This window comes from Choloepus didactylus, chromosome 9, assembly GCF_015220235.1.
Source record: "Choloepus didactylus isolate mChoDid1 chromosome 9, mChoDid1.pri, whole genome shotgun sequence".
NCBI classification, from domain to species: Eukaryota; Metazoa; Chordata; class Mammalia; order Pilosa; family Megalonychidae; genus Choloepus; species Choloepus didactylus.
In genome coordinates, this window is record NC_051315.1 from 18179339 (window position 1) to 18206458 (window position 27120).

At 34.6% G+C, this 27120-nt stretch overlaps 1 protein-coding gene across 2 annotated transcripts in view; it reads right to left on the reverse strand.

The window, feature by feature from the left end:
- Nucleotides 1-27120, reverse strand: part of DPP10 (dipeptidyl peptidase like 10) — a 689331-nt gene that overhangs the window by 368534 nt on the left and 293677 nt on the right. For both annotated transcript variants that reach the window (XM_037849964.1, XM_037849965.1), the window contains exon 4: nt 15519-15613. In XM_037849964.1, the coding sequence (XP_037705892.1) occupies nt 15519-15613 (95 nt within the window). The remainder of the gene's footprint in view (nt 1-15518; nt 15614-27120) is intronic.

A 27120-nucleotide genomic window follows, 5' to 3' on the forward strand; every position in this document is an offset into this window, starting at 1 on the left:
GGCAACAAGTGAATTAAAAAGGTATAATAAAAAAATCTATTTTAATAAAGGAAGTCAGGATAAAAAAGAAAACAAAAAAACAAAAAAAAAAAAAAACAGAGGCAAATAAGAGACATAAGCCATACAGAAAAAACAAATGCCAAATAGCAGATATAAGTAGCATAATCTGATTATATGCTCTCTACAAAAGACACACTTTAGATTCAAAGACACAAATTGGTTGGAAATACAAGGAAGAAAAAGGATATTCCACGTAAGCTGTAACCAAAACAAAGCTGGAGTAGCTTTACTAATATCAGACAAAATAGAATCTAAGCAAAAATTATTCATAGATAACAAGATTTTACAATGATAAAAGCACCATTCTAACAGGAATATATATCAAGTATAACATACACACATCTAATATGATAGCCCAAAATACATGACACAAAAATGATAGGATTAAAAGGAGAAATAGACCATTCAATGATAATTGATGAACACTTCAATAGAACAACTAGGCAGAAGATCAAGGCAATATAAGACTTGAATATTAGAAACAAAATTAGATGAAACAGACATCAAGATAACTAGCAAAATACACATTATTATCAGTTGAAGATGGAACATTATCCCGTGTAGACCATATGTTAAGCCATAAAACAAATCTCAATGAATTTTACATGATTGAAATCATGCAAAGTATGTTCTCTGAATACAGTGGAATTAAATCAGAAACAGGAGAATATTTGGGAAATCCACAGATGTGGAAATTCATAAAATAAAAAAAAAAAAAAAAACACAACTCCTAAATAACCTATGTACCAAAGAAAAAATAACCAGGTAAATTAGAAAACACTTTGGAAGAATGGAAATGAAATGACAAATTAATATAGCTTATGGAATGAAGCTAAAATAGGGCTTAGAAAGAAATTTATAGTTGTAAATATTTATATCAAAAAGTATTCAAATAAATAACTTTCTAAGGATGTTAGAAAAAAGAAGAGAAAACTAAATAGAAAGAAAGCAGAAGGAAGAAAATGATAAAGATTGAGTGTAAATTAAATGAAATAGAAAAGAGAAAAAAATTTTTGAAGTTGGTTTGTAGAAAAGAAAAACAAAACTGACAAACCTTTAGCTAAACTGACAAAGTAAAAAAAAATAGAGAGAGAAGACTTAAATGACTAATTATGGCATGAAAGGGGCAGACAGTACTACTCACCTTCTAGAATTAAAAATGATAATGCAGAGATATATGAACAACTGTATGCCAATGAATTAGATAATTGAGATGAAAAGGACAAATTCCTGTATAGATACAAATAACAACTGACTCAAGAAAGAACATATAATCAAAACAGACCTATAACCAATAAAAGGGAATGAATTATTAAAAAAAAAAACACAAAAACCTTCTAGCAAGATAAATCCATGTTCCAAATGGCCTTTCTGGTGAATTCTATCAAAAGTTTAAAGGATTAATATCAAGACTTCACAAACTATTTTTTTTAAATAGAAGAGGAAGGACCACTTCCCAATTCATTCTATGAGGCCAGTATCACACTGACCCCAAAACCAAAGACATCAAAGGAAAAGAAAACTTCATACCAATATCCCTTACAAATATAGACACAGAAATCCTCAACAAAATATTAGCAAACGGAATGCAGCAACATATAAAAAGGTATATACATCACCACCAATTGTGATTTATCAGTGGAATGGCAAGGTTGATTAAATGTCTAAAAAATTCAATGTAATAAACCACATTAACAGAATAAAATATAAAAATTATACAATAATATCAACAGATGTAGAAAAACACATGATAATACTCTACCACTCTTTAATGAGAAAAACACTCAACAAAACAGGAATCAACTTGATAAAGAGTATCCACCACAGTCATTGTTAATATCTTTTAAACAAGAAAAACTGAATTCTTTTCCCTGAAAATCAGGAACAAGACAAGGATCTCTGCTCTTGCCATTTTCATTCAACGTTGTACAGGAGGGTTTACTCAGAGCTAATAAGCAAGAAAAAGAAATAAAAGACATCCGGACTGGAAAAAGAAGAAGTAAAACGATCTCTATTCTCAGATGACATGTTCTTGTAAATAGAAAATCCCATGGACTTGTAAAACATTATATGAATTAATAAATGAAATCAGCAATGTGGCATGACACAAGATCAATAGACATATATCAATTTGTATACAATAGCAATGAACAATCTGAGGATGAAACCATGAAAACAATTACACATACAATAGCAGCAAAAATAGTAAAATGCTTAGTAGTAATTTTAACAAAAATAGTGCAAGATCTGTGCATCAGAAAACAGAAAACATTACTATGAGGAATTCGAGAAGACGTAAATAAATTGGAAGACATCCCATGTCCATGGATCGGAAGACGTAACTTTGTTAAGACAGCAATACTCCACAAATTAATCTTCAAATTCATATGGAAATTCAAGGGACCCAGAACACCCAAAACAATCTTGAAAAAGAATAACACACTTGGAGGATGCACACTTCCTTATTTCAACCTTACTGCAAAGCTACAGTAATCAAGACTGTGTGGTACTTGCATAAAGATAGACATTGATCAACATCACAAAATTGAAAGTTCCAAAATAAATTCCTATGTCCGTTGTCAACTGATTTTTGACAAAGGTTCTGTGACCATCCAATGGGGAAAGAATATTCTTTTCAACAAACGTTTCAGGGACAATGGGATGTCCACATACAAAAGAATTAATTTGACCCCTACCACACACCATACATAAGAATTGGCTCAAAATCAACCACATAATAAAATGTAAGTGTAAAACTATAAAAATCTTGGACAAAAACACAGAAATTAAGCTTTGTGACCCTCATTTAGGCAATGGTTTCTTAGATATGACACCAAAAGCACATAAGCCTAAAGAAAAAATAGAGAAATTAGACTTCACTTTGATTAAACTCTTTTAAGTGTCAAAGTACACCAGCAAAAAAGAAAATATTTCAAATCATATATCTAACAAGGGACTTGTATTTCAAATATATAAAGGACTCTTACAACCAACCCTCCCCCTCAAAGAGTCAAGCAAATCAATTTAAAAAAATGGGAAAAGGATTTGAATAGAAAGTCCTCCAAAGAATATATACAAATTGACAATAAATAAAAATGCCCATCATTAATCAACAGGAAAATGCAAATCAAAGACAAAAGGAGTTACCATTTCACATCATTAGGATGGTTAAAAGCAAATGAGAGAAATGAACAAGTGTTAGCAAGGATATGGAAAAATTGGAATCTTCATACATTACTGGAAGGAATTTAAAATGGTATAGCTTCTTTGGAAAGCAATCTGTGATTCTTCAAACTATTAAACATAGAGCCATCATATATCCAACGAATTCCATGCCTAGGTGTATCTCCCTGAGAAATGAGAACCTGTGTCTACACAAAACTGTACAGAAATGTTCAAAGCAGCAATATTCATAATATCCTTTAGTGAAAACAACTCAAATGGCCCATCAAGTGAAGAATGGATAAGCAAAATATAGTATATGCATAATATGATATTATTTGGCTGTAAAAAGGATGAAGTACTGATACATGAATGAACCTTGAAAATACTGTGCTGAGTGAAAGAAGCAAGCCACAAAAGTAAACATAATGAATAATTCCATTTATAGCAAATGTCAACAATATGAAAATCCATAGAAAAACAAAGTAGATTAGTGGATCTACAAAAGTAGGTTGCCTGGTTCTTGGTGTGTGGGTGGGGGAGCAGTGAGAATGGGGAAGGATTGCTAAGGTTTTTTGGTTTCTTTTTGGGAGTTGTAAATGTTCTAAAATTAGAGTGTGGTAATGGTTGCACAACTTTGTGAATATACTAGAAACTACTGAACTGTACACTGTAAATGCGTGAATGTTATGGCAGGTGAAATATATCTGGATAAAGCTATTTTATAGAGAGAGAAAGAGAGAGGGGAAAGCAAATTAGAAAAAAAATGTAAATTTAGGGTCAGAAAGTATGACCCCAAAATTAATCATACAATTTCCAGTTATTTCCAAGTTATTAAAAGTATGCTTTTAGTTAAGCTCTGAGTTTTCTGTTAGCCAAAAACTAGAAAAAATAATGAATTACCAGAGTCATCTTTTACTTATCACGTGTCAATTAAGAGAAAAACAAATTTTTTTAAACAAAGAGCTAAGAGAAATTTCCTTCAGTATCTAGTAAACAATTAATACATTTGAACATGAAAAGCAGTTTCTTCTTACATTTATATATATATATTTCTCGAACAACATACAAATTAGCAGTGCTTCAAAATTAACAAAGATATGTAGTTAAGAATCAAGTAATTGCTTTCTGTCCTTCAATCTTTACCTAGAGTAAGTATTAGCCATATTCGATAATCAGAGCATTTCCTTCTAACTTGTGATTTTATGGACTCATACCTTTAGTGGGCAAGGAGAATCTTTGTGTGTGTATGTGGGGGGTGGGGGCGAGTTAAGTTACTTCTCTGCAGCTGAATCTAACTTCACATGAGGTCATTACATCTCCTTTTATACTACATTCTCTTTTAGGCCACTTTGAATCAAATATTTATAGAAATGATGCTATGAGAAAAATAAAAATAAGTATGATTAATTCATAAAATGGGTTCTAATTGTCTACTTTGTGTTATGCTGCCACTGCTGTAGGCACTGAAGACACAAAACTGACTAAACCTTGCCCCTTTCTCTTGAGAAATTCACAAGAGTGAGAAATTGATTAAATATAAAAAATTATCATAACAACATTATCAAAAGAAATACAAAATTGGCTTTGAAAAAGTTTGCATATTCCTGGGTTTATAATACAAAAAGGACTTCATTAATCATGCCAAACATCTAACTGACTACTTTTAAATTGTAGTTTTCATTTTAACATTTGAATCAAGGAATTTGACCTAAATATTATTTGAAAGATAGCCCCACGTAGTTCCTAAATAGACCTTGACAGGTATTTCCAGACCTGGTTCTCACCAAGGATTCCCCATCTCAGTGGTTAAACGCCCTATCCATTAAGTCACAACCAAAACTGTACAAACAACCCCTGATGCTGCCTCCTTTTTAACAAGCTCCTACCCACCATATCTATCCTAGAACTTTCTCTTTATTTTACTTCTTATCTTTTCAAATGTGTTCACTTCTCTCAATCTCCACTGTTACTGCTTAGGTCCAGGTTCTCATGATCTCAAGCCTAGTGTACAGCAAATGTCTCTTCATTTGTCCTCTCTTCAACCACATCTCTACATTTTAAGCTAATCTTCATCTTCATAGGAATGGATCTTTGTTTCAGAACGCAGATCTGATCTTTGTGGAAAATCCTCTGCCATGACCTTCATAACCAAGCCCTACCTATTCCTTCAACGTCATCTGATTTTCCTATCCTCATACTACTCCAGTCACATTGGTATTCTTTTTAAAATGTTAAAATGTTAGTAACATTTTAAAAAGGCAAATTAGCAGAATATATCAAAAATTAAATTCTGCACACTCTTGAATCCATCTAACCTACTTCTGGGATCGTCCTGTAGTAACATTTACCCAAGTGAAATGATATATGGGACATACATGTATATTCCAGCTTTAATGGCAATAGAGAAAAATTGATGACAATTAAAATATTCCTTAAAATGGACCAATTAAATAAAAAGTGCCATAGGGGTATACAAAGAAGGTGATAGACCAGTATTTATGGATGTGCATTACTACTGTCAGTAATATATTAGAGAATAAAATTAGTTGCAGAAAATATCTAAAGCATGAACCAATTTTTGTAAAAATTTATGGCTCAAGATCTGGTTACCCCTGGGAGTAATATGGGGAAGAAATAAGTAGGGGGGAGTGAATATTAAGTTTTTATTTTATATAATTTTTTGTACTGTTTGACTTATTCCAATGAGTATGTAAAACTTTCAGAATTTCATGCTTGGTATAGTTTTGTCTTACTAGAATTTTGTTTTCAATAGGCAAGGACATCATTTGTAATTGTTAAAAAAATGATCGTTTTTATAAAGACAAAGGTAATAAATCCACTTTTGTTTTTTTTTTAAAATATTAAATCATGCAATCAAATAACCATAAGTAAAATTGTTTTATTTTACCCCCAGGGGATGGTGTGTTACATCTCTTTGTTCCATGTAAATTTCTTAATTTCATTTAAAGTCTTTTTCCAACCAGACAATGAGAATGCCTCTATTGTCCATTGTATGCAAAACTATGTGTGTGTATACACACACTTCAACTAAATCTAATGTCAAGTCTAACTGGAAAATAATGAAATAGAATTGCCCATTTTAATGTCAAATTTAAAAATTTAGGAGATGGCTGTGATTCCTCTATTCCTGACTGACTCATGGCAATCATCAACAAAGTCCTGTCCACTCTACCTTCAAACCAATTCTGCATCCACCTACTTTTCACCTTCTCCATTAGTACCATCCTAGGTCAAGATTTCCCACTTCTCTTATCTGTACCACTGCAGTAGATTTCAAAGTGATCTCTCCATTTCTACTTTTCATTTCTCACAATGTATTCCTCAGATTCTTCTACAATATGACAGAATGTTCTTTTAAAATATGTCACTTTCTTTTTTCAAAATCTCCCAATTATTGCTCTCAAAACAAAACCTTGACCTACAAAACACACTGTAACCTCTCTTCCACTTATCGCACTGGGTTTATCTTACATCCTTCACACTACCCACTACTTATATAATTTCTGTTAATGGAATAGATCTCTGCAGTTTCCCCCCTAAGTTCTTTGTAAGTGTTATTCTTTCAGTCTGCAAAGCTCTTCACCCTGATCTTGAAATGTTGTCTCCACAGTGGGCTATGCTGATTTTCTGCAAGCCCTTAATACTAGCTGACATTTTCTTGTATTTTTACTACAGCATTTATTTTTTGTCTATAATCACCCACAAAAATGTAAGCCTGTCTTCTTCACCATTGTATTTCCAGAACCTGGGATATTATCTGACACATAGTAGGGGTTCCATAAACTGTTGGCAATGAATTAATGGACTAATAAGACAATGAGTCATTTAAACACGGATGCAGAAACCTTATAAAGATGGTGAGTTAGAAAAATCACTGCAAGGTTTTAAGAGAAGGAAGAACCCCAAATGTAAAGTACATTATTTCAGACAAATTTATTATGGGAGAGAAACAAAGAGAAGTAGAGTGATAATTCACAACAATAGATGCTACATGGTAATGAAACTGTGCATGTGTGTACATGTGTGAGTCCACCAAGGTTGTTTCCTTCTGTTCACACAGGTGGTAATTCCCCAAGAACAGGCAGATGGAAAGAATGACATAGGGGATAGTCACTGAGATATTTAAAATATGCTAAAATCAAATATGGTGAGCTCAGCCACGTTAAAGCAACCAAGACATTCAAACTATATTTTTTATATTTTATTTTTCACATTCATTGTCTAATGCTTTCTTCCTGATGATCTGGTAAGAAAAACAAATATGCATGTCTATGCAGGTGTGTGTATAAACATATGCATATTTGAATCATCATTCCTAAAAGGTTTAAGAAATATATATACACACACACATACTCTCCTTACACATAAAGTATTAAAGAACTGCAACTTATTTTTACATTTCTCTAAAAGGGATTTGAATGCAATGATCAAATAGGTATATTAGAATGAACACTGGACTAGGAGACAAGAATTCTGTATTCTAACCTGAATAGTATACTAGATGTATATACTTAAGTAAGGCCTTTTATTTCTCTGGGTTTCAGTTTTTGTTTTTGTTTTAATTTCAGTTGAAGCAGCAGACAGGAAAAATGCAATCCAGCTCTATAATGTGCTGCTATAATCATTTGAAGTTTCTCAGAATTTGAACTTACTTGAATGCTCACATCTATTCCAAAAGCAAACTATAATATCAATTTTATATATTTGCATTTTACTATTAAAATATCTGTAATCTATAGTGTATATGGATTAAGAAAGTTCTCACTAATGCATGGTGCTACAAAACAACAAGGTCATTCTGAAATGCCAAGAGGACAAAAAAAAAAAAAAAGATTTAACTATGTCATCTGCTTGAAAACCTTCAAAGATCTCTTGAAAACATGCTTTACTCAAATTCCATCATAAATTAATAGAAGAATCTGGGGTAGATTATAAATATAAATATATTTTTCCCCCTAACTGGCTGTCCACAACTAAAAGAGAGCCAAATAAAAAACTATTCAGAAAGAAAATGTAAGGCAGAAATATCCATCAGATATTCAAGGGCATGTAACCAGAGCTTTAAATTGTTCAAAATGTACCCATCACCCTTGGATATAATTCAGGATACTGACCTCTCAGAAAGCCAAACTCGAAAACAATTGAGATTAATTACAATAAATCTGACTGCCTGTTAGTACCAGCATTCTATCTCACACACACTGAGGCAATTTATACCTTCAGCTCCAAAGAGAATAAATGAAAATCTGCAAAGAAGTAAATACTAGAATTGTAATCATTTCACTGCACATATCTAGGAGAATATATTCAGCAAAAACGAACATAGAAAGTTCACATGATTAAACAAGTGATATCCAATATGAAAAATGATATTTATGTCATTTTATTCTTGTCCAAGAGAGCCTTTTAGACATACAGCAGTTAGGTAATTTTGGTATCTGTCAGTGACTCACTAGAGAATATGCATAATGATTAAATATAACTGAAGATGTAGTTTTATTAGTAACAACACTATTAAGAATAAAAATTATTTTACCAGGTAAGAGACTTTGTTCCAGTGAATACACTTCTTAGTAGTATCTGGTTCTTAGTACATTTTGCAGGGGTAATTTAGGGTGAAGCATATTATGAGGTGGTCCATTTGAGCCCTTTTCTCATCTAAGGGGAAATGTATGAAAAGTTGTATGGAACCACTGGGTAATCATGTCACTCTTGCAAATGCATGGACACAATGAGATTATCTTCTCTTACACTCTAAATTAAATTTACATCTGAGTAGAGTTCCAGGGTGAAGAGCAGAACTTTTCTTTTTGTTTTCTGTTTTTATGACTATCACTTTTAAAACTATATTGGAAAGCATTTCCACAATCAAATAACTTACAGACATTTTTGAACAAGCTGAATATTTATGGATTGGGAAAGGTAGAGTCATTTTCTTCTTTCCTAAATGAATAACTATCAAATAAATAATCTTTGCTTGAAAATGTATTAATCCATTTTTATTTGCCTGAACGTGCATAGATGGTAATAAAGTGAGATCCTACTTTTATAACTGGGAGTTGGAAACATCTAAACGATCCATGTAAATATAATAATCATTTTCAAAATGAATAGTGTGTATGTATAAAGGACCTAACATTTTTAGGAGTAAAGTGGATAATGAAAATGAGAGAAGTATGAAGATATCCAACAATAAGGAGTGATGATTTCTATGGTGAAGGGGATAGAAATGCCACATCCAAAGACAATTAAATTCAGTTTTTCTTAAAAATGGTACACCAATGGAAATAATTATGATGGCTGAATTCCCTAATGGCCATTAGTTTTTCCCTCTCTAATTTAAAGAGGAACAACTGCTTCCTGGTCAAAAAAAAGTTGACAATAGCCAAATTAGTGATATTAACTTACATGAACAAAGAAAGTCTCTATTAGAGGTTTCCCCAAGGAGATAAGAAAACTGGGGTCATGTTTTAGCCTGTTCTCTGGAATATCCAAAAGAGATGAAGCCAAGAGCAACTTATTCTACTCATGCATGCTGGTCTTCTTTGCAGACACTTAAAAAGAAAAGTGTCCCAGGATAACAAAGCTGGAAGCCATGAGCTAAGACGTCCTTTACAATTACCCATTTAAAATTTTGATCTCACCTTGAAAATACTTTTTTTTGGATCACTCTATGATTTCATTGCTATCTTGGTCTGGAAGAGGGGGTAGCAATCTTGGCATTCTTGATATTTTGAGCCAGATAAATTATTATAGGATCTCCTCTGCATTGTAGGATATTTAACATCATCCTTGACCTCTACACATCAGAGTCCAGTACCAACTGTCACCCATACTCCCCCTCTAGCCACAACAATCAAAAATGCCTCCAGATATTGCCAAATGTCCTCTGGAGAGTAAAATTATCCCCAGTTGAGAACAACTGGTCTAAAAAGAGAAAGAAACTGTGCAGACACATGCATGGGAAGATTTATTGGTGCATGGTTTCTATAACTTAACTGTCAATCAATATGGGGATACCAACCTGTACCACTAAGTTCAGATCTTAAACAATGACAAATTCTCCAAGTTTAAAGCCAGCATATTGAGGCCACAAGGCCAATCAAAATTTTCTGATAACCTTTCTTCAATTAAAACTTTAAGGGGTGAAATTTGGGGCACCTTTATCCAACAATTCTTTGCTTGTGCTGCTGTATTTTTCCCCACATGGGGCACTTACTTCCTCAAGCATGAAGCAGAAAATACATTCCTTGATTTCATGGTGATACAAAGAATTGCGTCTATTCCTCCTCCTCCAGTGCCACAACAAACAAAACAAAAAAATAATACGACAGCATTCAAGCCAACTGGTTCTATCTCTACATGGTAGGGTAATACATACTCCCCAGTACCAGTCAAGTCTACTCTTTTGTAGTGGCCCATAAATAGACAGTTGGACCACAAGATATGCAGACAACATTTCCCTTGGTATCATTCTGCTGCTATGTATGAATTTCATTTATCTGTTTTAGGCTGTTTTGATAGTATGTTGTGGGGACCCAGGACCCTGGCCCCCTTCCCTCCATAGTGAAAGTGAATTATTGCACATAGCTGCCTACTTGACCAGGACAGACTTTAAAGGTCACGGACCTCCTCAGCTGGGGGAAGAATGTACAAGTGGTATCACAAAGCATTAAAACTTCCCTCCTCTGATCACTGTTGATAACAAATCTCCACACTGCTGTACACAAGACCCTGTTCTCACGCCCTATGGAATGCCTTTGTCTGAACCCTTATAAACCACCCCCTGGTGCCCCCCACACTTTGTGGAGTGCTAACTTCCATCTTTCCCGGGCAGCTGCTGCTGCGGAACCATCTCTCCTGTCTCTAAGTCCCATTAAACTCATGTCTAACTCAGTACCTGGTGTGTTCTTCAGTCTTGGGACTGAGCTGGGTTGGAACATATGTATTTAAAAGCATACAGATTTTCAAAATAAAAGAGATTTAAGATTCTTATCTATTATTTATGCCTATCCATATTGTAAGAGCTCATTTTTATTTTTAAACTTCAACAGTCTTAGAACACATGGCGAGGCCTGATGGTTCCAACTGCTTTCTAGTTTCAAAGAGCAATTCAATAGAACAATTTATGGTTGTCGGTGTTTTCTGCCAAGACTACTGGTGATATTCAAATTGTTGACAGAAGAAAGAATACAACTACTGTTTAGGAAAAAAAAAATTCCTCATTGTATCATATTGAGTGAGCTTTTATTTGAAATAGCCCTAGCTTTAGGAGATAACATTTCCAAGCACTTTGAAATGATTAAGAGCAGTTTGGGGGCTAAATCACTTCTTTCCCATAACTTTTCCTCATAAACTTATATGCCCTTTAATTTCTTCCTTCATTAGAAATCCACATATCTTCAGTCCAAAAGAATGCCTTAAGCCAATTATTTGAGGCAAATTAGTTACTTTTGTTTTATTTTGGACAGCTATGCCCAATATTATTGCCAGTCACAGAGTCTGCAGTTCATAATTGCATACCTAAAAGTGCCCAACAATTATAATTTAAATGTGTTTAGACCTGGAAATGACAATGTGATTTTAAATTATTTTAATAGGCTAACCCTGCCTTAAACCATGGACTACTGTTAATAGCACAATTATAAAAATGTGCTATCATCAATTGTAACAAATGTTCCACAACAATGCAAAGTGTTAATAATAGAGTGGTATAAGGGAACCCTGTATTTTATGCATGATTGTTCTATGAACTCATAACTTCTCTAATAAAGAAAAAAAATAAATTGGGATCCTATGTTAACATAATGTTTCTTATTAAACAACAGGCCATTCTGTTATCATGTTTTTATCAACTCTACATTTATTTTCTCAATTAACTTGGCAGACTTCTATTACAAAGCTTTGCATAGTGAACTGATTCTATTAGATCTATGATTACAATTAAAATGTTGATAATTGATTAACAAATAAACTATAGTGTGAATAGAATTCCTATGTGTTAAGAGATTTTTCAACAGAATAGCCTGGGAGAGAGAGTAAATCTAGACTTGAGCCTAATGTAAGCTGTAAACCCAATTGTATTTAATAAATGCTATTTTGGAGTTGAGAGAAAATTATTGAGTTCTTCTGAAATTGGCTGGAATCATGGTGATCTGTATTTTTGTTGGCAGTTACTGGGTTAACTTTGGTCGTAAATACATACGAACCTCCACTCCTCTAACCCTTGCTGAATTCTGACCCCTCCATGACCCATAAATTCTTTACTAAGCTGTAGTATGAGAAATGTGTCTTTAGAGTGGCTATAAATCTTAGAAGAGTAGTAAATTGGAATATTTTCTAAAAATGACTCTTGTAATTAAGAGTAATGGTCAACATAGAGGAGAATAGAAATAGAACTCAAGGTTATTCTAAAAATATTAAACACACAAGCACAAAAGTAAAAAAATAAAACATCAATCTGCACATGGAGAAATCTAGAATGAGACGACCTGGGGATGGTGTCTAGTACAAAAGGAAGAATTGGGATAATAGAATAATAACCAACATGTATGTTTGTTTTTATTTCTTTTTTCACAGATACAAAAAAAAACAAATAGTGAGAAAACACTGAAAAAAATACATAATTAGTAACTAGAGGGAAGATCTCAGTAACCTGTGTAAGGGAGTGATCCATAAAGAAGCGACCTAGCTGAATATTCATTGACTGAGTATCTACACCTAACCAAATATTTGGCTATCTGAGGCATTTACTCCCCATCAGAAAATTTTACTTTGATAAAGGGAACAAAAAATTTTAAAAATGCATTTATGTTTTGCTGCCCAAACTAATTTCATCCACAAATCAATCCACATTGACCTTAATCGATAAGCAATTAGCACACCCTCCCATCACTACCAATTCCTGTTTTCTGCCTCCTACCATTTCCTCCTATCAAGGGATTCTTTTCTATTGATTTCAACATCTCTTAGTGATTCCCAGACCTTTCCCTAGTATCTCAGTGGAACATTCCATTAACAGATAATAAATACTGGTCTACACTTACGATGTTTAGGTTCATGTGTCAATTTGGCAAGGTGATGTTGCCCAGGTGTCTGGTCAAGCAAACATTGCCCTAACCATCACTGCAAGGACATTTTTGGCTGGTTGATAAACCAGAAGGCTGGTTTATTAAATCATCACTCAATTGATTACATCTGTGGCTGATAACATGCATGAAGGAAGTGTCTTCAGCAATGAGAAAATTCAATCAGCTGGATTTAATCCAATCGGGAGAAGACTTTTAAGGGAGAAGAGAGAGAACATTCACTTCTTCTTCAGTCAGCCAGCCTCTCCTGGGGAATTCACTGAAGATACTCATCAGAGTGCCAGGTCACAGCCTACCCTACGGAATTTCTCTTCTTCAGCTAGCCAGCCTCTCCTGAGAAGTTGATTGAAGATCTTCATCGGAACTGCCAGCTTGCTGCCTGCCCTATGGAATTTGGACTCGTGCACCCCCACAGTTGCATAAGATATTTTTATAAAATCTCATATTTACAGATATCTTCTGCTGATTCTGTTTCCCTACAGAACCCTGATCAATACAATACTGTTTATTAAAATGTTCATGAGGGTTAGTACTACCTCCCCAAAGGACATCCATATTCTTAGAAAGAAATATGCCTTACATTTCCTCAACATGCCAATATGCTAGAAAAGCTACATCTAAGATAGCTGTTCCTAAGATATCTATGATTTAACTGATTAGTTTAAAAAATATCAGTATTCTCTATTAATGACCTAACCATTAATGTATATCAACTGATCGGTAGCATTTAGCCTAATGGATCTATATATATATATATACCCATTTCTTGATTTCAATGACCATTTTATTCCTAATACAAAAAAAACAACCTACTAAATAGAAGGCTCCCAGTCCATCTCTTTCACGTGGCCCTCCTATAATAAACATGAAAATAAAATATGTATTCCAAATGTACAAGTAAGAATAAATAAAATAATGTAGTCAATTAATTTACTCATTGTTTTACTTTATGCAGTAGCTCCTCTAAGGCACTGTATTATGTTTCATCAGTATCATATGAACTCACCTAATAGGCAATATACTGGACCTTTGATTACATTAAAATGAGTAAATAACTGTGCACTATTTTTCAGTGGTGTTTGATAGCTGGATTCTGAACATGGTCACTTCCTCACTGTGTAATCATAGCTCAATCTAACCTTAAGGAGTTCTGAGTCTCAAATGTGATTACTATGAATGAAACAGTCTACATTATTTTGGTTTTAGTTTCCTAACTGCTAAATCAAATAGCATACAATGTGTTGGCTTAAACCCATTTATTGTCTCATGGTTTCAGAGGCTAGAAGTCCTGGTTCTTCCCAGGTTTGGTATCTTCTGGCTGGCCAGCATTCTTTGGGGCTCCTGGCTCTTCTGTCACATGGAAATGCACATGGCAGTGTCTTCAACTTTCTCTTCCAGGTTCTTTTTTGTTTTGCTCCTTCCATGCCTTCTCTCTCCATCTGACTTTCACTCTGGTTATGCAAGACTCCAGTATTCTGGATTAAACCCCCAACTGATTCAATTAGGTCAGACCTTATCTGAAGTAACATCATGAAGAAATCTTACTTACAATGGGTCCACACCCAAAAGAATGCAGGGCAAGACCAAGAGCATGTTCAAACTGGGGTCTACAATTCAATCCACCACATTTTGTAATAGCAATTGAAATACTTTCAGACATTTAAACACTGCTAGGCTAACCATCTGAAACTGATAAGGACAGAATCCTAAAACTCTAAACGTAAATTACATCACAGTAGAAGGCAAGTTTTCAAAAACCTATCTTCTACCTGATCCAGAAAACAACAGAATTAGAAATAAATCATAAAAAATGCAAAGTTAAGGAGGAAAAAAATAATGATATCTTGAGTTAGGCTAAGCTCTTTAAAAAAAAAAAAAAAATTGGCATTTTTAAAACCAATCATAGAAAGAAAATATTAGAATAAAAATTCATTTTAAGCAAGCATTATTCCTGGAACCATTTACTCACTTATTACAAAGGAAAAACAGGGAGAAAATGAAGCAGATGGTTCACACAGGTGTTTCATACCAATAGATCTATTGAGTCTAATGACATTCCAGCCTTAACTTTTCATCTGAAATGCTTTGCAAGCACTGGAGCTGAGGAATAGCAAGTTATGTAAACCTAGAGAGCATTCCAAACAATACTGAAATGCACAAAGTAATTAATTATTCATTACTTACAAATGTTGTGTTTTCCAATAATAATGTGGTAGCATTTGTTTCTATATTCAGCTTAATGACATGTCCACTCTCGCTTTTATACACCACATCTGTATCTGCAACAACAAAGACATTACAATTTGACGGATACATTGACTAGTTAATATAATAACTGTATAGGAGAAAATGTGCATAATAAACAGACACGTTAGAACAATCATTGTTAGCCTTTAATAACCTGAGCAGATTTCAGGGCTTGGCTCACATTAATCCTCTTGAATGATCAGGAAGGCAGGCTAACATATGGTCTATTGTTCAATGGAAACAGGGTTAGTGGGAAGGCCACTCAGATTCCTGACTTAACAAATGAAAATTAATTAAAATATGAGCAATCTGCTTCCCATTCTGAGGTGAGAAAGAAGGGACAGGGTGAAGTGCCTCCAGTTTCAAAAATAAGCTATTACTGATGAGTAATCTAGTGTTTCATCTTAAAACAAGGGCTTCTAGGTAACCTTAATTCTGCACAATTCTAAGGCTACTCAAACTGAACCACCCTCACCCAGATGTATTTACATATTCACTCCTACCACCACTCAGTCCTTGTTCAACATTTCAGTTGGGCAAAGAAAATTTTGTCTTTGATATTTTATGTGGCTTGTTTGATCACAGATCAAAATCACTGAAATTGTTAGTCTACCATTGTACATACTTGGTGAACTTTAAGCAAATAATGTCTTCAATGTTAATAATTGCAAGGCTTCTGGAGAGCTGTTGATTTTACTTATTTGGGGGTTAAATTTAGTCACATATGTCAGGAAATTAAATCAACTTAAAAATGTCTGACTGAAAATATCAACTTGAGGGAAAACTGTCAGAGAGGATACACAGGAGTTAAAAGATTGCCAGAATATGTACAGAGGAAGATCGCTATATACAACCAGTCTTGGAGGTCTTGAGTGGTTTCCACTTTTTATGATGATTTCCTTTCCAGTTTTACCCAACTTAATCTTTTGCATGATATTACACTTCTCTAACCCTCTACCCATGCTTAGAAGAAAGGAATGGTTCCATTATTTTTGGGAAGTGAATTTATACAAGTAATAATCTCTAAGAGCCTGAATGTCCTCACGTGCATACTGGAAAAACAAGTACTGCATGGTGGAGGGATTAACTGCAATAATATATGTGGAAATCTCTACAAATAACATATGTAGCAGAGAGGATTTTCTGACTCCTTTTCTAATTATATCAATATTAAAAAGTGTCACCTAGGAGTTATATGAAGGGAAGCAATCAAACAATACTAGTGAAAACGCAGTTTGTCGTTCTTTGGCAATTCATTCAAAAGACTGAGAGTCCAATAAGACTTTCCTATCTGAGTCAAGGATGGCTACTGGGCTGGAACACAGAGGGACAACAGTTCTTCTTGATCTTACTCACATGGGAACAGTGACATGTCGGAACTGTGACCAGGGGGATGGCAAAAAACAAGTGGCATTTTAAGAAATTATAGAAAGAGACAAAGAACGGATTTCCAAATTACTATCTGAGGCTAACTGTATGGACTGAAAGATAGGCCTATCTGATGAGTAAAATAAGACCTTATATCATCTTCCGAGCTCTTGTCATTGGCTCTAAATACATTAGGTTCTTCTTGTCATTAATTTTATGTGTAGTGCTTCCTGTTGATGCAGCAAAAATGACAGGTTTACATAGGTAATAAATGTTTATTTTGATTTGTATATCTTTCCTCTCTTCCCTTTCCTTTCTGTGCCATGTCTAGGACCACAGCTCTACAGCAACACCAGTCACCTTTGCTGCTCATTTGGTCTTACTAGTTGATTCTGGCCTCCTGCCTTCCTGCTCTCAATTCATGCTCGTTGTATCTAATAGTCCAACCCAAACTGGGGTACTAACCCCCATTCTCTCTCTTGTTATTTTTCTTGATATTCTCAACTAAGAACTACTCCTTGATTTTGATGAACATTACCATCATACAGAAAGAGTGAAATATCATGCCCTTAAAAATCACCCTTACAATATTTTCTCAATAAAGTAAGAGGAACAGATTACTCTCCTTCCAGGACACTCTGAGGATAAACACAGCAAAAAGCCACTCCATGAGTGGTTTTTCCCCCGGGGGACAAGCACATTGCAGAACCCTACACAGGGATGGAGTGCATGCACTTAGGCAGCGAGATCTCAGAGAGCAGCTCTATTGTGGATGGTGATTACTCTTCAGTGGAAGAGAGAGAGTAGTAACACATGGCCCCATAATCTCTCCTTTAAGTAAGAGAAAACCCTGAGAGTGACAGGTTTTGATAAAGGACAGAGGAAGCAAAACTAGTCTTTATTTACCTTAGAAACAAAGTAGAAGGAAGTCAAGCCTGGTTTGGAAGATAAAGTCTACAGGTAAAATCAATTTTTTTAAACACAATTTTGGTGGATAATTATTTGAACTTGAGAAAAATATTTGTAAATACTTTTGGTGGGTAACTATTTGAACTTGAGAAAAAGCCACAGAGATTTGAGATTTATAAATACTTTTAGATCTACACTTCTACAAATTTCACTGTTAGATTCTCAACATTGCATTAGCAGGAGAAACATTTTTTAATGTAAATATAATATTCTAGCCTAATATTTAATAAAACAAATTATTTTAAAAGCATCTAATAGCTGTGTTACTTTTACAACTTTATCAATTCTCTTTATTATTTTGTTGTTGTTGTTCTTTAAAATCTGGTCTCCTGGTTCTCATATTTTGCCTATGGTACTGTTTGATTTATAATCACTAGTGGAATCTCTCAGTTTTCAAACTCCTGCTACTAGAATAATAAATTACTCTCTGGAAATACATGTCATACCTGTCTACCTTGTATTTTGTTTAATGTTAGTTAATGAAATATGAGTGAATCAGATTAATGAGTTAAGTGCATTAACACAGGAAGATGAAAGTAGGTATACTTGAAACATTCTTAAAACACAGCATTATGCATGTCTATACAGCACATTAAGTAATCTTTCCTCCTTTTCAGCTCATTAAAAGTTAAGAGTCAATTATCCTGAACACATATTCAGTTCAATCAGTTTTTAAATGAAAAGGTGTGACAGGAGAGAACCACTTGCTCACCAACCTGTTCTGAGATCCAAGCATGTATCTTCTGCCTTCAGTACCCCTAAATGATTACTGCTCTCATTTCTACTGAATATTTCTCCCCCATAATTTGGCTAACAAAAGGAAAAATATGGTAGCATATCCTAGTATATATCTTTTGAGCAAATTCAACTTTATATGTTATACCTCTTCCACACAAAGCAGACCGTAAAGTCTTTCACCTTACAGTTTGGTTTTCAAGGAGTTCTTGGCTGAGACCATCTCTAGGTTCACTGTAACTATCAGGACCAAGAATTGAAGTGGTTTACATCAAATGATTTTACTTTTCATTCTAGGAAGTTCTTGCCAATGAAGATAAGGCTAAATTAGTATAAAATTGTCACTGCTTTTCTTTTAACCCCACAGGAAGTTGCAGAAAATTAATTTATCTGAATTAGGCAAATTGCTCAATCTTCAAACAACTGTTTAACAAGAATCACTTCAAGATGCTTGCTTTTCTGTGTCCACCAATCCTCAACAATTATATCATAAAATTCTCCCAACCCCAATCCTATCCTCACATTGAAATACCTGTTTTAACTACTCAAGCTCAGATCCCCAGGAACATAAAAGTAATACACATTCACCACTGACATCCCTCCCACTGTATCTAGATATGTTAAGATTCAGTCAAAGTTTTGTCCTCCCTGGCTGCAGTAGGTAATAAACTCAGCTTTGCTTAACAGGTTCTTCTGGGGTTCTTCTAGGAAGTTGACAGTTGACAAAATTCAACTTCAAAGTACATCAATATAAAATCACCCTATTGGATTTTATTGGTATTCTTGACAATATAAGTGTGATTTACTTTTGACATAATTTGTTGTAATTGTTCAAAATTAAATGTGTGTGTATGTGTGTGTGTTCACCCGGAATGGCTTTACAAATAACTCTAAAATGATATTTTAGAGTTTGCAAAAAAAATGGAAAAAAAATACAGGCAAATTAGCCCTTTGAGACATTTCAATTCCAAACCTGATCTTCATTTTAAAAATCTACTTTAGATATATCTAAAATAAAAGGTTCTGTATCATCTCATTTTTAGTAAATATTCAAAGAATAAACTGAGAAAGTCAAAAATAAAAGAATTAAATGATTAGCACAGAAAATGCTCAAATACATCTAGGAAGGATTTGGAAAATAATAGAGTTCAGGTTTTACCCACTAAGTTAACCCATGGTCAATCTATAATATTGAGGTAATTAGATTTGAAAAGCTGCAGGTCTCTCATTCATCTTCCTTTAAACAGAGTTTACATCAAATAAGCAGAATTTTCGTTACTTTTTAAAGTCTTAGTACCATATATTTACCTCAGAAATTTTAGAACAGAAACAGCTTCATTGTCCCTTTTCTCTACCTCAAAATCTTTTTCCATACACACTCTTCTTTTTCCCCAGACTTCTGAGAAGAGATGACCTTCCCCCTTTACAAAGCAAGGCTCTGTTTTGTAACTAACTCAATATCCTCTGAGCTCTTACATATCTGGGATTTCTGCTTCCTCTATGACAGCCACTTGTACTTTTCACGGTGTATACAGTTCTTCTCTATATTAAATAATAAAAAATATAATAGCACCTTCATTCAGCTCTTCTGTCAATCCTGCTGTCTCTGGATCTTTCCCTTTCACAATAAGCCTCAATAAACCTTTCAGAAAGAGGTTTCTACCTTATTCTGTGTGTTGGCCACACAGGCTATTTTCCATAGCTCCCTGCAGTGCACCTGCAGTCCTATTCTCCTGAAATCTCAACCTTCCTATATCACTACTGGCCTGCAATAACCAATTTCCCGGTCTCTCCCCCCACATTTAATCTCTACCTCACTCGACTTTGCAGTATGTGACAAAGATGATGAACAGAAGGATTTTGAAATCCTCTTCTCTTATTTTGAACTACTGCATTGCCCTAGTTCTCTTTCTTCAAAATTGTCTGTTTGCTGTCTTCCCAATTGCTATCTAAACAAAGGCATCCTTCAAAGCTCAGCTCTGTGTTTTATTTTTGTTATTTTTTTAACTTAACAGCCTCTCTTTGAGCAAGTCTTTCTACTCAGACCTTTCTATATTGATTCTTAAACTTTCAGCTCAAGTCTTGATCTCTCCCATATGCCAGTTTCATATTTCCAATTCTGTGCTAGACCATATAAACAACTTGCAGATACATACAATTCAGAATAATAAAATTAAACTCTAACTTTTGGCTATACTCTTCCTCCCAGTTCCATATACAAACACACTCTCATGTTCATTACCTGTTTTCTTTCTCTTTACCTTCTATATTACTCTTGTTCTTCATATCCTCTCACCTGGACAACTGTTTTAGTTTTGCAAATGTTCTCTACGCTTGTAGTTCATTCGCATCAAACATCCCAACCTATTTTACACACCACTTCATATGATCCCATATGCTCCCAAAACACCAATAACTCCACAATAAAAAAATTCAAAGACTGGCAATCAAATTCTTCACTACGTGGCTCCAACATATAGCCCCATATTTACCATTTACTGATACCCCATGGAATAGCCTAGATAATTTGTTTTATACAATTGTCCAAGCATCTTATTTGTCACTACTATTTGGATTTGCTTATGACATCCACTAACAAATGTCCCAGGTCTTGCCTAGAATATTTATGTTTTTCAAAGCATTGTTAATTTCCCAACCCATCTAAAGCTCTCACTCAGTATTGCCCTCTTCTGAACTCCTACCACTGGTTGGCTATGCCAGTCATTTAATCTTTAATCATATAATTCTTTCAGCAACTTTTTTTACTGTCTATTTTTATGCAGTTTTGAAGTATTTGGTTTGAGTTTTCAATTACTTAATAAACTCAAGAAGGGTCTTATTTCTTATTCCTTTAAGAAGCAAAGCCATCTACACTCACACATCTTACTTTCTACATTAACATGAGCTTACCACTCAACTGTTGGCATTAATATGACCTTAATATTTCAGAAAACTCTTGCCAGTAAGATGGGATTGCAAAAAACTTCATCATTTTAGGGGGGAAATTTCTGAAAATCCATTTATTTGAAAAATAGACTATTCAACTAATGCTCAGTAAATATCTCTCAGAACAATACTTAGCTCAACTAAATGACTGTTTATTGTTCAAAATCTCCCCCAAACCCTCATCTCCCTGAATCCACCTTTCCTACATTCTTATATCACAAATTTCACCCAATTCTAATTGAAACTGGCTTAAACCATATCACAAAAAGGCTCATAAACCTCCCTCCTTTGCCCTTCGCCTTCTGTATACAGTGAGATATCAAGACAGGGATCTCCTTTACCAAAGTCCAATAAACTCAACTGCGCCTTACCCACATTCAACAAGTTATATTGGTGGTATTTTGGGGGATTCAGCATTCAATACTTGTAACTTTTATATTACAAAATGGCACCTATCTCATGGAAGGATCTCAATAAATATTTTTGTTTGCCATAAGTCAAATCTTTTGACTACATTTATCATTTCAGCATTTTATTTAGAAACACAATTATCACTACATTTGCAAATCTAAATTTGGACTTTCATAATAATTTAAAATTATATGTGTAATTTTGTGTGCTAGACAGGGGGTCCATAAACTGTGGGACACATGCCAAATCTGACCCACCAACACCTGTTTTATTAAAACACAACACAGCCATGCTTATTCATTATCCTCTTGTCTGTGGCTTTCACACTACAAAGAAGGAGTCGAGTAATGAGATAGAGACCGTATGGTCTGCAAAGCCTAAAATATTTCCTGCCGGGTCCTTTTTAGAAAAAGTCTGCCAGCTCTTGTGTTAAACTATTTACTAACTGTCTTTTTCAAAGAACATATTTTTGCTTACTATATTTATAAGCGTTAAAATAATCACTAATCACTGCAGCGCCACTAGGAAACTGCTTGCCCTGGTGGTGGTTGTTTTGATTTCCAAAGTATCTATACACTCTAAATAGTTTTGTTTTGGTTTTTCCAACCTGGTATCAAAATCATATGCCTCAAAATGATTTGAATTCCTGGTAAATAAGATGAAGTTAGGTATACAAAATAAATGCATTTTCCTAAAAAGTAGCCAAAAAAAAAAAAAAGGTTCATAATTGCAAGTAGTCATCATTAATTCATATGGAAGTGTCAAGGCTATGAATGGCACTTTGTGTGATAAAGAGCCCTTTCCAGGCTAGATAATGGAACAGTTGATTGCCACTCAACTAAATGATGTTTTTTTGATTTGTCGCTAAAATGTGAATAGCAGCAATTTCCACATGATCATTTCATTCTTTAGATTATTTCCAAAAAAGGTCACATAAGAGGAAAATAAAACACTTTCTAGAATTTCAGATATCTCTTCCCACAGGGAGGTTAATTTGCATAACAGTATCATAAGTACCAGTTTTAACTGGTTCTAACTTTCTCCAGTTAAAACCTACTCATGTCAGCAGGGCTTTACCAAAAGGTTCCTCACTCATACACTCAGCTATCACTGCTGGAGTGGTTCAGTCTATTGAAGTCAACAGGGAAAGGGAAGATGTTAGCAGATAAACATTCTCTTCACTGAGCATCTTATATCAAGTGAACATAAAGGTTGGTTGTGTTTTCATTATCCCAAAGTTCTGGAAGTCTGCACTGCAGGGACACATGCTAATTTTGAAGTACCATGTGAACTCCAACATAAAGAGAAAAATAAGAGGCTAGACAAATACCTAAATCAGTCTTCTCCCTTCCAATTTTGTTTTTGTCTACTGTTCAGTCATGAATTTTCACCTTTTTTTTTTTTTTTTTTCATTCTGCTAAGATTAAAGTGGGCTAATCCTCGTCTCCAAATGTCTTGTTGGAGGATGGGTAATCACCAGCAGTCCTATACAAAACAAAACTTTCCTAATTTTGGAGTTTTATCGTGTAATGAATCCCACTGCAGGTATAAATACTATCTGGCCCTCACCGCATCAGCTGTGGGGATTTATCTGTTACTGTGAGTAATAACCTATCTTTGTCTTTGACCCAGAGGCCACAAGTGTTGTCTATGTCTTTCTCTAACTTATGTATGTAGGTATGCATCCATCTATCTATTTATCCATCTATCTATCTATCCAAGATCATATAATACACATAAACACATACACATTGTTAGCTTGCAAGTAGGGTGAAATCTCAGACCCGCCACAATCATTCACCTAAAACATATCTGCCCCCTTTTTTTCCACTAAGGTTTTAATTTTAATTTCTGAACCACTAATAAAACAGCCTGAAATTGCATAGTGATATTTCATTAACTTACTCAAACAATCCAGTATTAAACCTGTAAATTAGAAAGTCAAAATGAGCAATTTGAATAACTGTGCAGTGTTATCTATCCATAACTTAGCTATTTTGATTCCCTCCCTGGATTCTTTGTGGCCATTTGATGCACTATAGTCAATTTCTAATCCCACTGACAAACTTGCTGTGGTCGACTGAATTATGAAATCCAAAGAAGATGTTTTCTGAATCTTAATTTGATTCCCTGCCGGTGTGAACCCATTTTAAATGTGACTTTTGGAAGGCGTTATTTTAGTTCAGGGGTGGCAAATTGAACGAGGGTGGGCCTTGGTCCAAATTACTGGAGGCTTTATTAAGAGAAAGCCACAAGGAGCAGCTAGAGCTGGAAGTCAGCAGAAATGGGAAGAGCAGGAAAAAAGGAGAGGATATCACCATGTGACCTGAACTCCAAGGAATGTAAGCAGCCAACTCCAGAACACTATTGAACTCATGTGAATGCATTATCTTGTCAGTGCCTTAATTTGGACTCTGAAACTGAGCCAATAAATGCTTGTTTAAACCAACCCACTATGTGGTATTTATCACAGCAGACCTGCAAACTGTAAGACACAGGTTTACTCTCTAATCTCTTTAAAGAGGCTATTTCTTTTTTATCAATATATGTCTTCTCATTGTCTGTTCAGTTTAATGGGCAAATGAGCCCATTATCTTTGGCTACCCAGTGCCAGATATTCCTCTTAGGCAAGTTTTCTTACTCTAAAGAAATGGTTTTCAAGCCATGGTTAATATCAGCACACACAAGATGACAAAAGAAAAGGACAGATGGATTAGAGAGAGTAACTTTTTATTTCTTTTCTGATTTTAAAATAATATGTATATTGTTTGTAGAAAATTTGAATAATGCAATTGTGCCGGTTTGAGTGTATTGTGTCCCCCAAATGCCATTATCTTTGTAGTCTTGTGTGGGGCAGAAGTTTTGGTGCTGGTTAGATTTGCTTGGAGTGTGCCCCACCCAGCTGTGGGAGATAATTTTGATGAGATGTTCCCATGGAGGCATGGCCCCACCCATTCAGGGTGGGCCTTGATCGGTGGAGCTATATAAATCAGCTGACTCAAAGAGAGGAAAGAGAGTGCAGCTGGGAGTGATGTTTTGAAGAGAAGCAAGCTTGCTAGAAAGGAACGTCCTGGGAGAAAGCCGTTTTGAGGCCGGAGCTTTGGAGCAGACGCCAGCTGCCTTCCTAGCTAACAGAGGTTTTCCGGACGCCATTGGCCATCCTCAGGTGAAGGTACCTGATTGCTGAGGTGTTACCTTGGATGCTTTGTGGCCTTAAGACTGTAACTGTGTAGTGAAATAAACCCCCGTTTTATAAAAGCCTGTCCATCTCTGGTGTTTTGCATTCTGCAGCATTAGCAAACTAGGACAGCAATCATATTAAGTAAAAATCACTGAAAAATTCAATGTGTTCCTTTATAAATTCACAGTTGAGATCACAATGTATATCAAGGTTTGTACATTTATTTTCTTAAAATTATAGGAGAGGCATTATACCCCATCATTAATGATTTCCTATACACTCCTTGTGTGTGTGTGTGTGTGTGTGTGTGTGCGTGCGTGCACACACGCACGCTCTTCTTATTCCAGAGTATGGATGTGAAATGGGATTTCAAATGCCTGAAATTTTTACCCCAAAAAGTCATAACAGAAAGGAAAATAAATTGGAACAGGGAAACTAGAAATACAGAAGAGAGAGAGGAAAAAAAGGGCAATATTTGAAATAGATTATAGAAAACAGGAAATGTAGATGGTTTAACTCTGAGCATAGTGTTGTAAATTAGCACTGAGGAATTTTGTTGTCTTTCAAACTAATTCATATATCTAAACAGCAGATGCTATGATTTTTCAAATGCATAATGGCATACCTTCATCAAGTTCTGCATATTTCAATTAAATCTCTAGCGACTAAAATTGATTGCTACACTCCAATAAGTATATGATTGAACCATAAGGTAGGACTTAATTGAATGGAAAAATTTACTTAATGAATAAATTAGAAATATTGCATAGATTTAAAAGGAAAATGCTTGAAAGAAGTAACAATAGGAATGATTAAAAACTCACATATTTAAAGACAACGAGACACTGGGATAAATAACTGAAAATGTAAAAGATATTAAAATTATTATAAAGAAATTGTTATGGGAAAATTACCAATATCAGAAAAAGTGTAGTTAGTTATAAGGCTAAGCTTACTGAAAAGAAAGCATAACTACAGTAAATAGGTTTTTTGTTTTTGAGGTTAGATGAAATCACTTCTCAAGCTATTCAAGTTTCTATTGCTCAGTGTTAAAGTTTGTGAGAAAAACAGTCAATTGAAGACAAATGCAAATGAGCTCAAGGTTGTATAATGGGTTTAATCATGTTCTGTCATATACCTCTATATTGAAACCATAACTGTAACCAGAAATCATACAAATTAATGTAGTTAGAAGATAGATCAGATAAGAGTGTATGAATAAGTCAATGATGCCATTTTCTACTCAGGGTAGAAGCTGGGAAAAAAGAAAATGGTTACTTCTGTTTCAAGCATCAGAAGCTCCAACCAAATGGGCTAACTGCCCCGCATCCCCCAAAAAGACTGTATTGCACGTCTTACTTCAGGTACAACTTAATGCAGGGACTCAAATGATGTCATCAAGGGCATGGGTTCTGGTTCCTGACATTTTGTTGTAGTTTTCTTTGAGATAGCTCCATTCAGACAGGCTTTCCTTCATGATGAAAAGATGGCTCTAGGAACTTCAGACTCCTACAGACTCTCACTTCCAAACCCAAAAATCAAGATTCCCTTTTCCAGGATTCTTCGTCAGGCTTGTTGTTCTCATGAGTCCTGGTTAGGTCAGGTACCCATTTTTGTACCCAGAGTATGTATGCAATCTTCTGACAGGCATAGCCCTAAGTTTCCCATCTACTTCTGCAGTTAAGAGTAGAGTCAATACCGACCAAAACATTATGCAAAGGGTGTGAATATTGGTTTTTAAGAGAAGAACTGTTTCTCAGATGCCATAAGAAAGATCAAGATTGGATAAGTGATGCAAAGACAGGTGTCTATTACACAGTGCAACTGATAGTGATTCTTTTTATTTATGAAATAATGTCTCTTCAACCCTACTCTACATAGCAATCTCATCATGCAGAAAAGTGCAGTACAATTCATAGTAAATGTGTG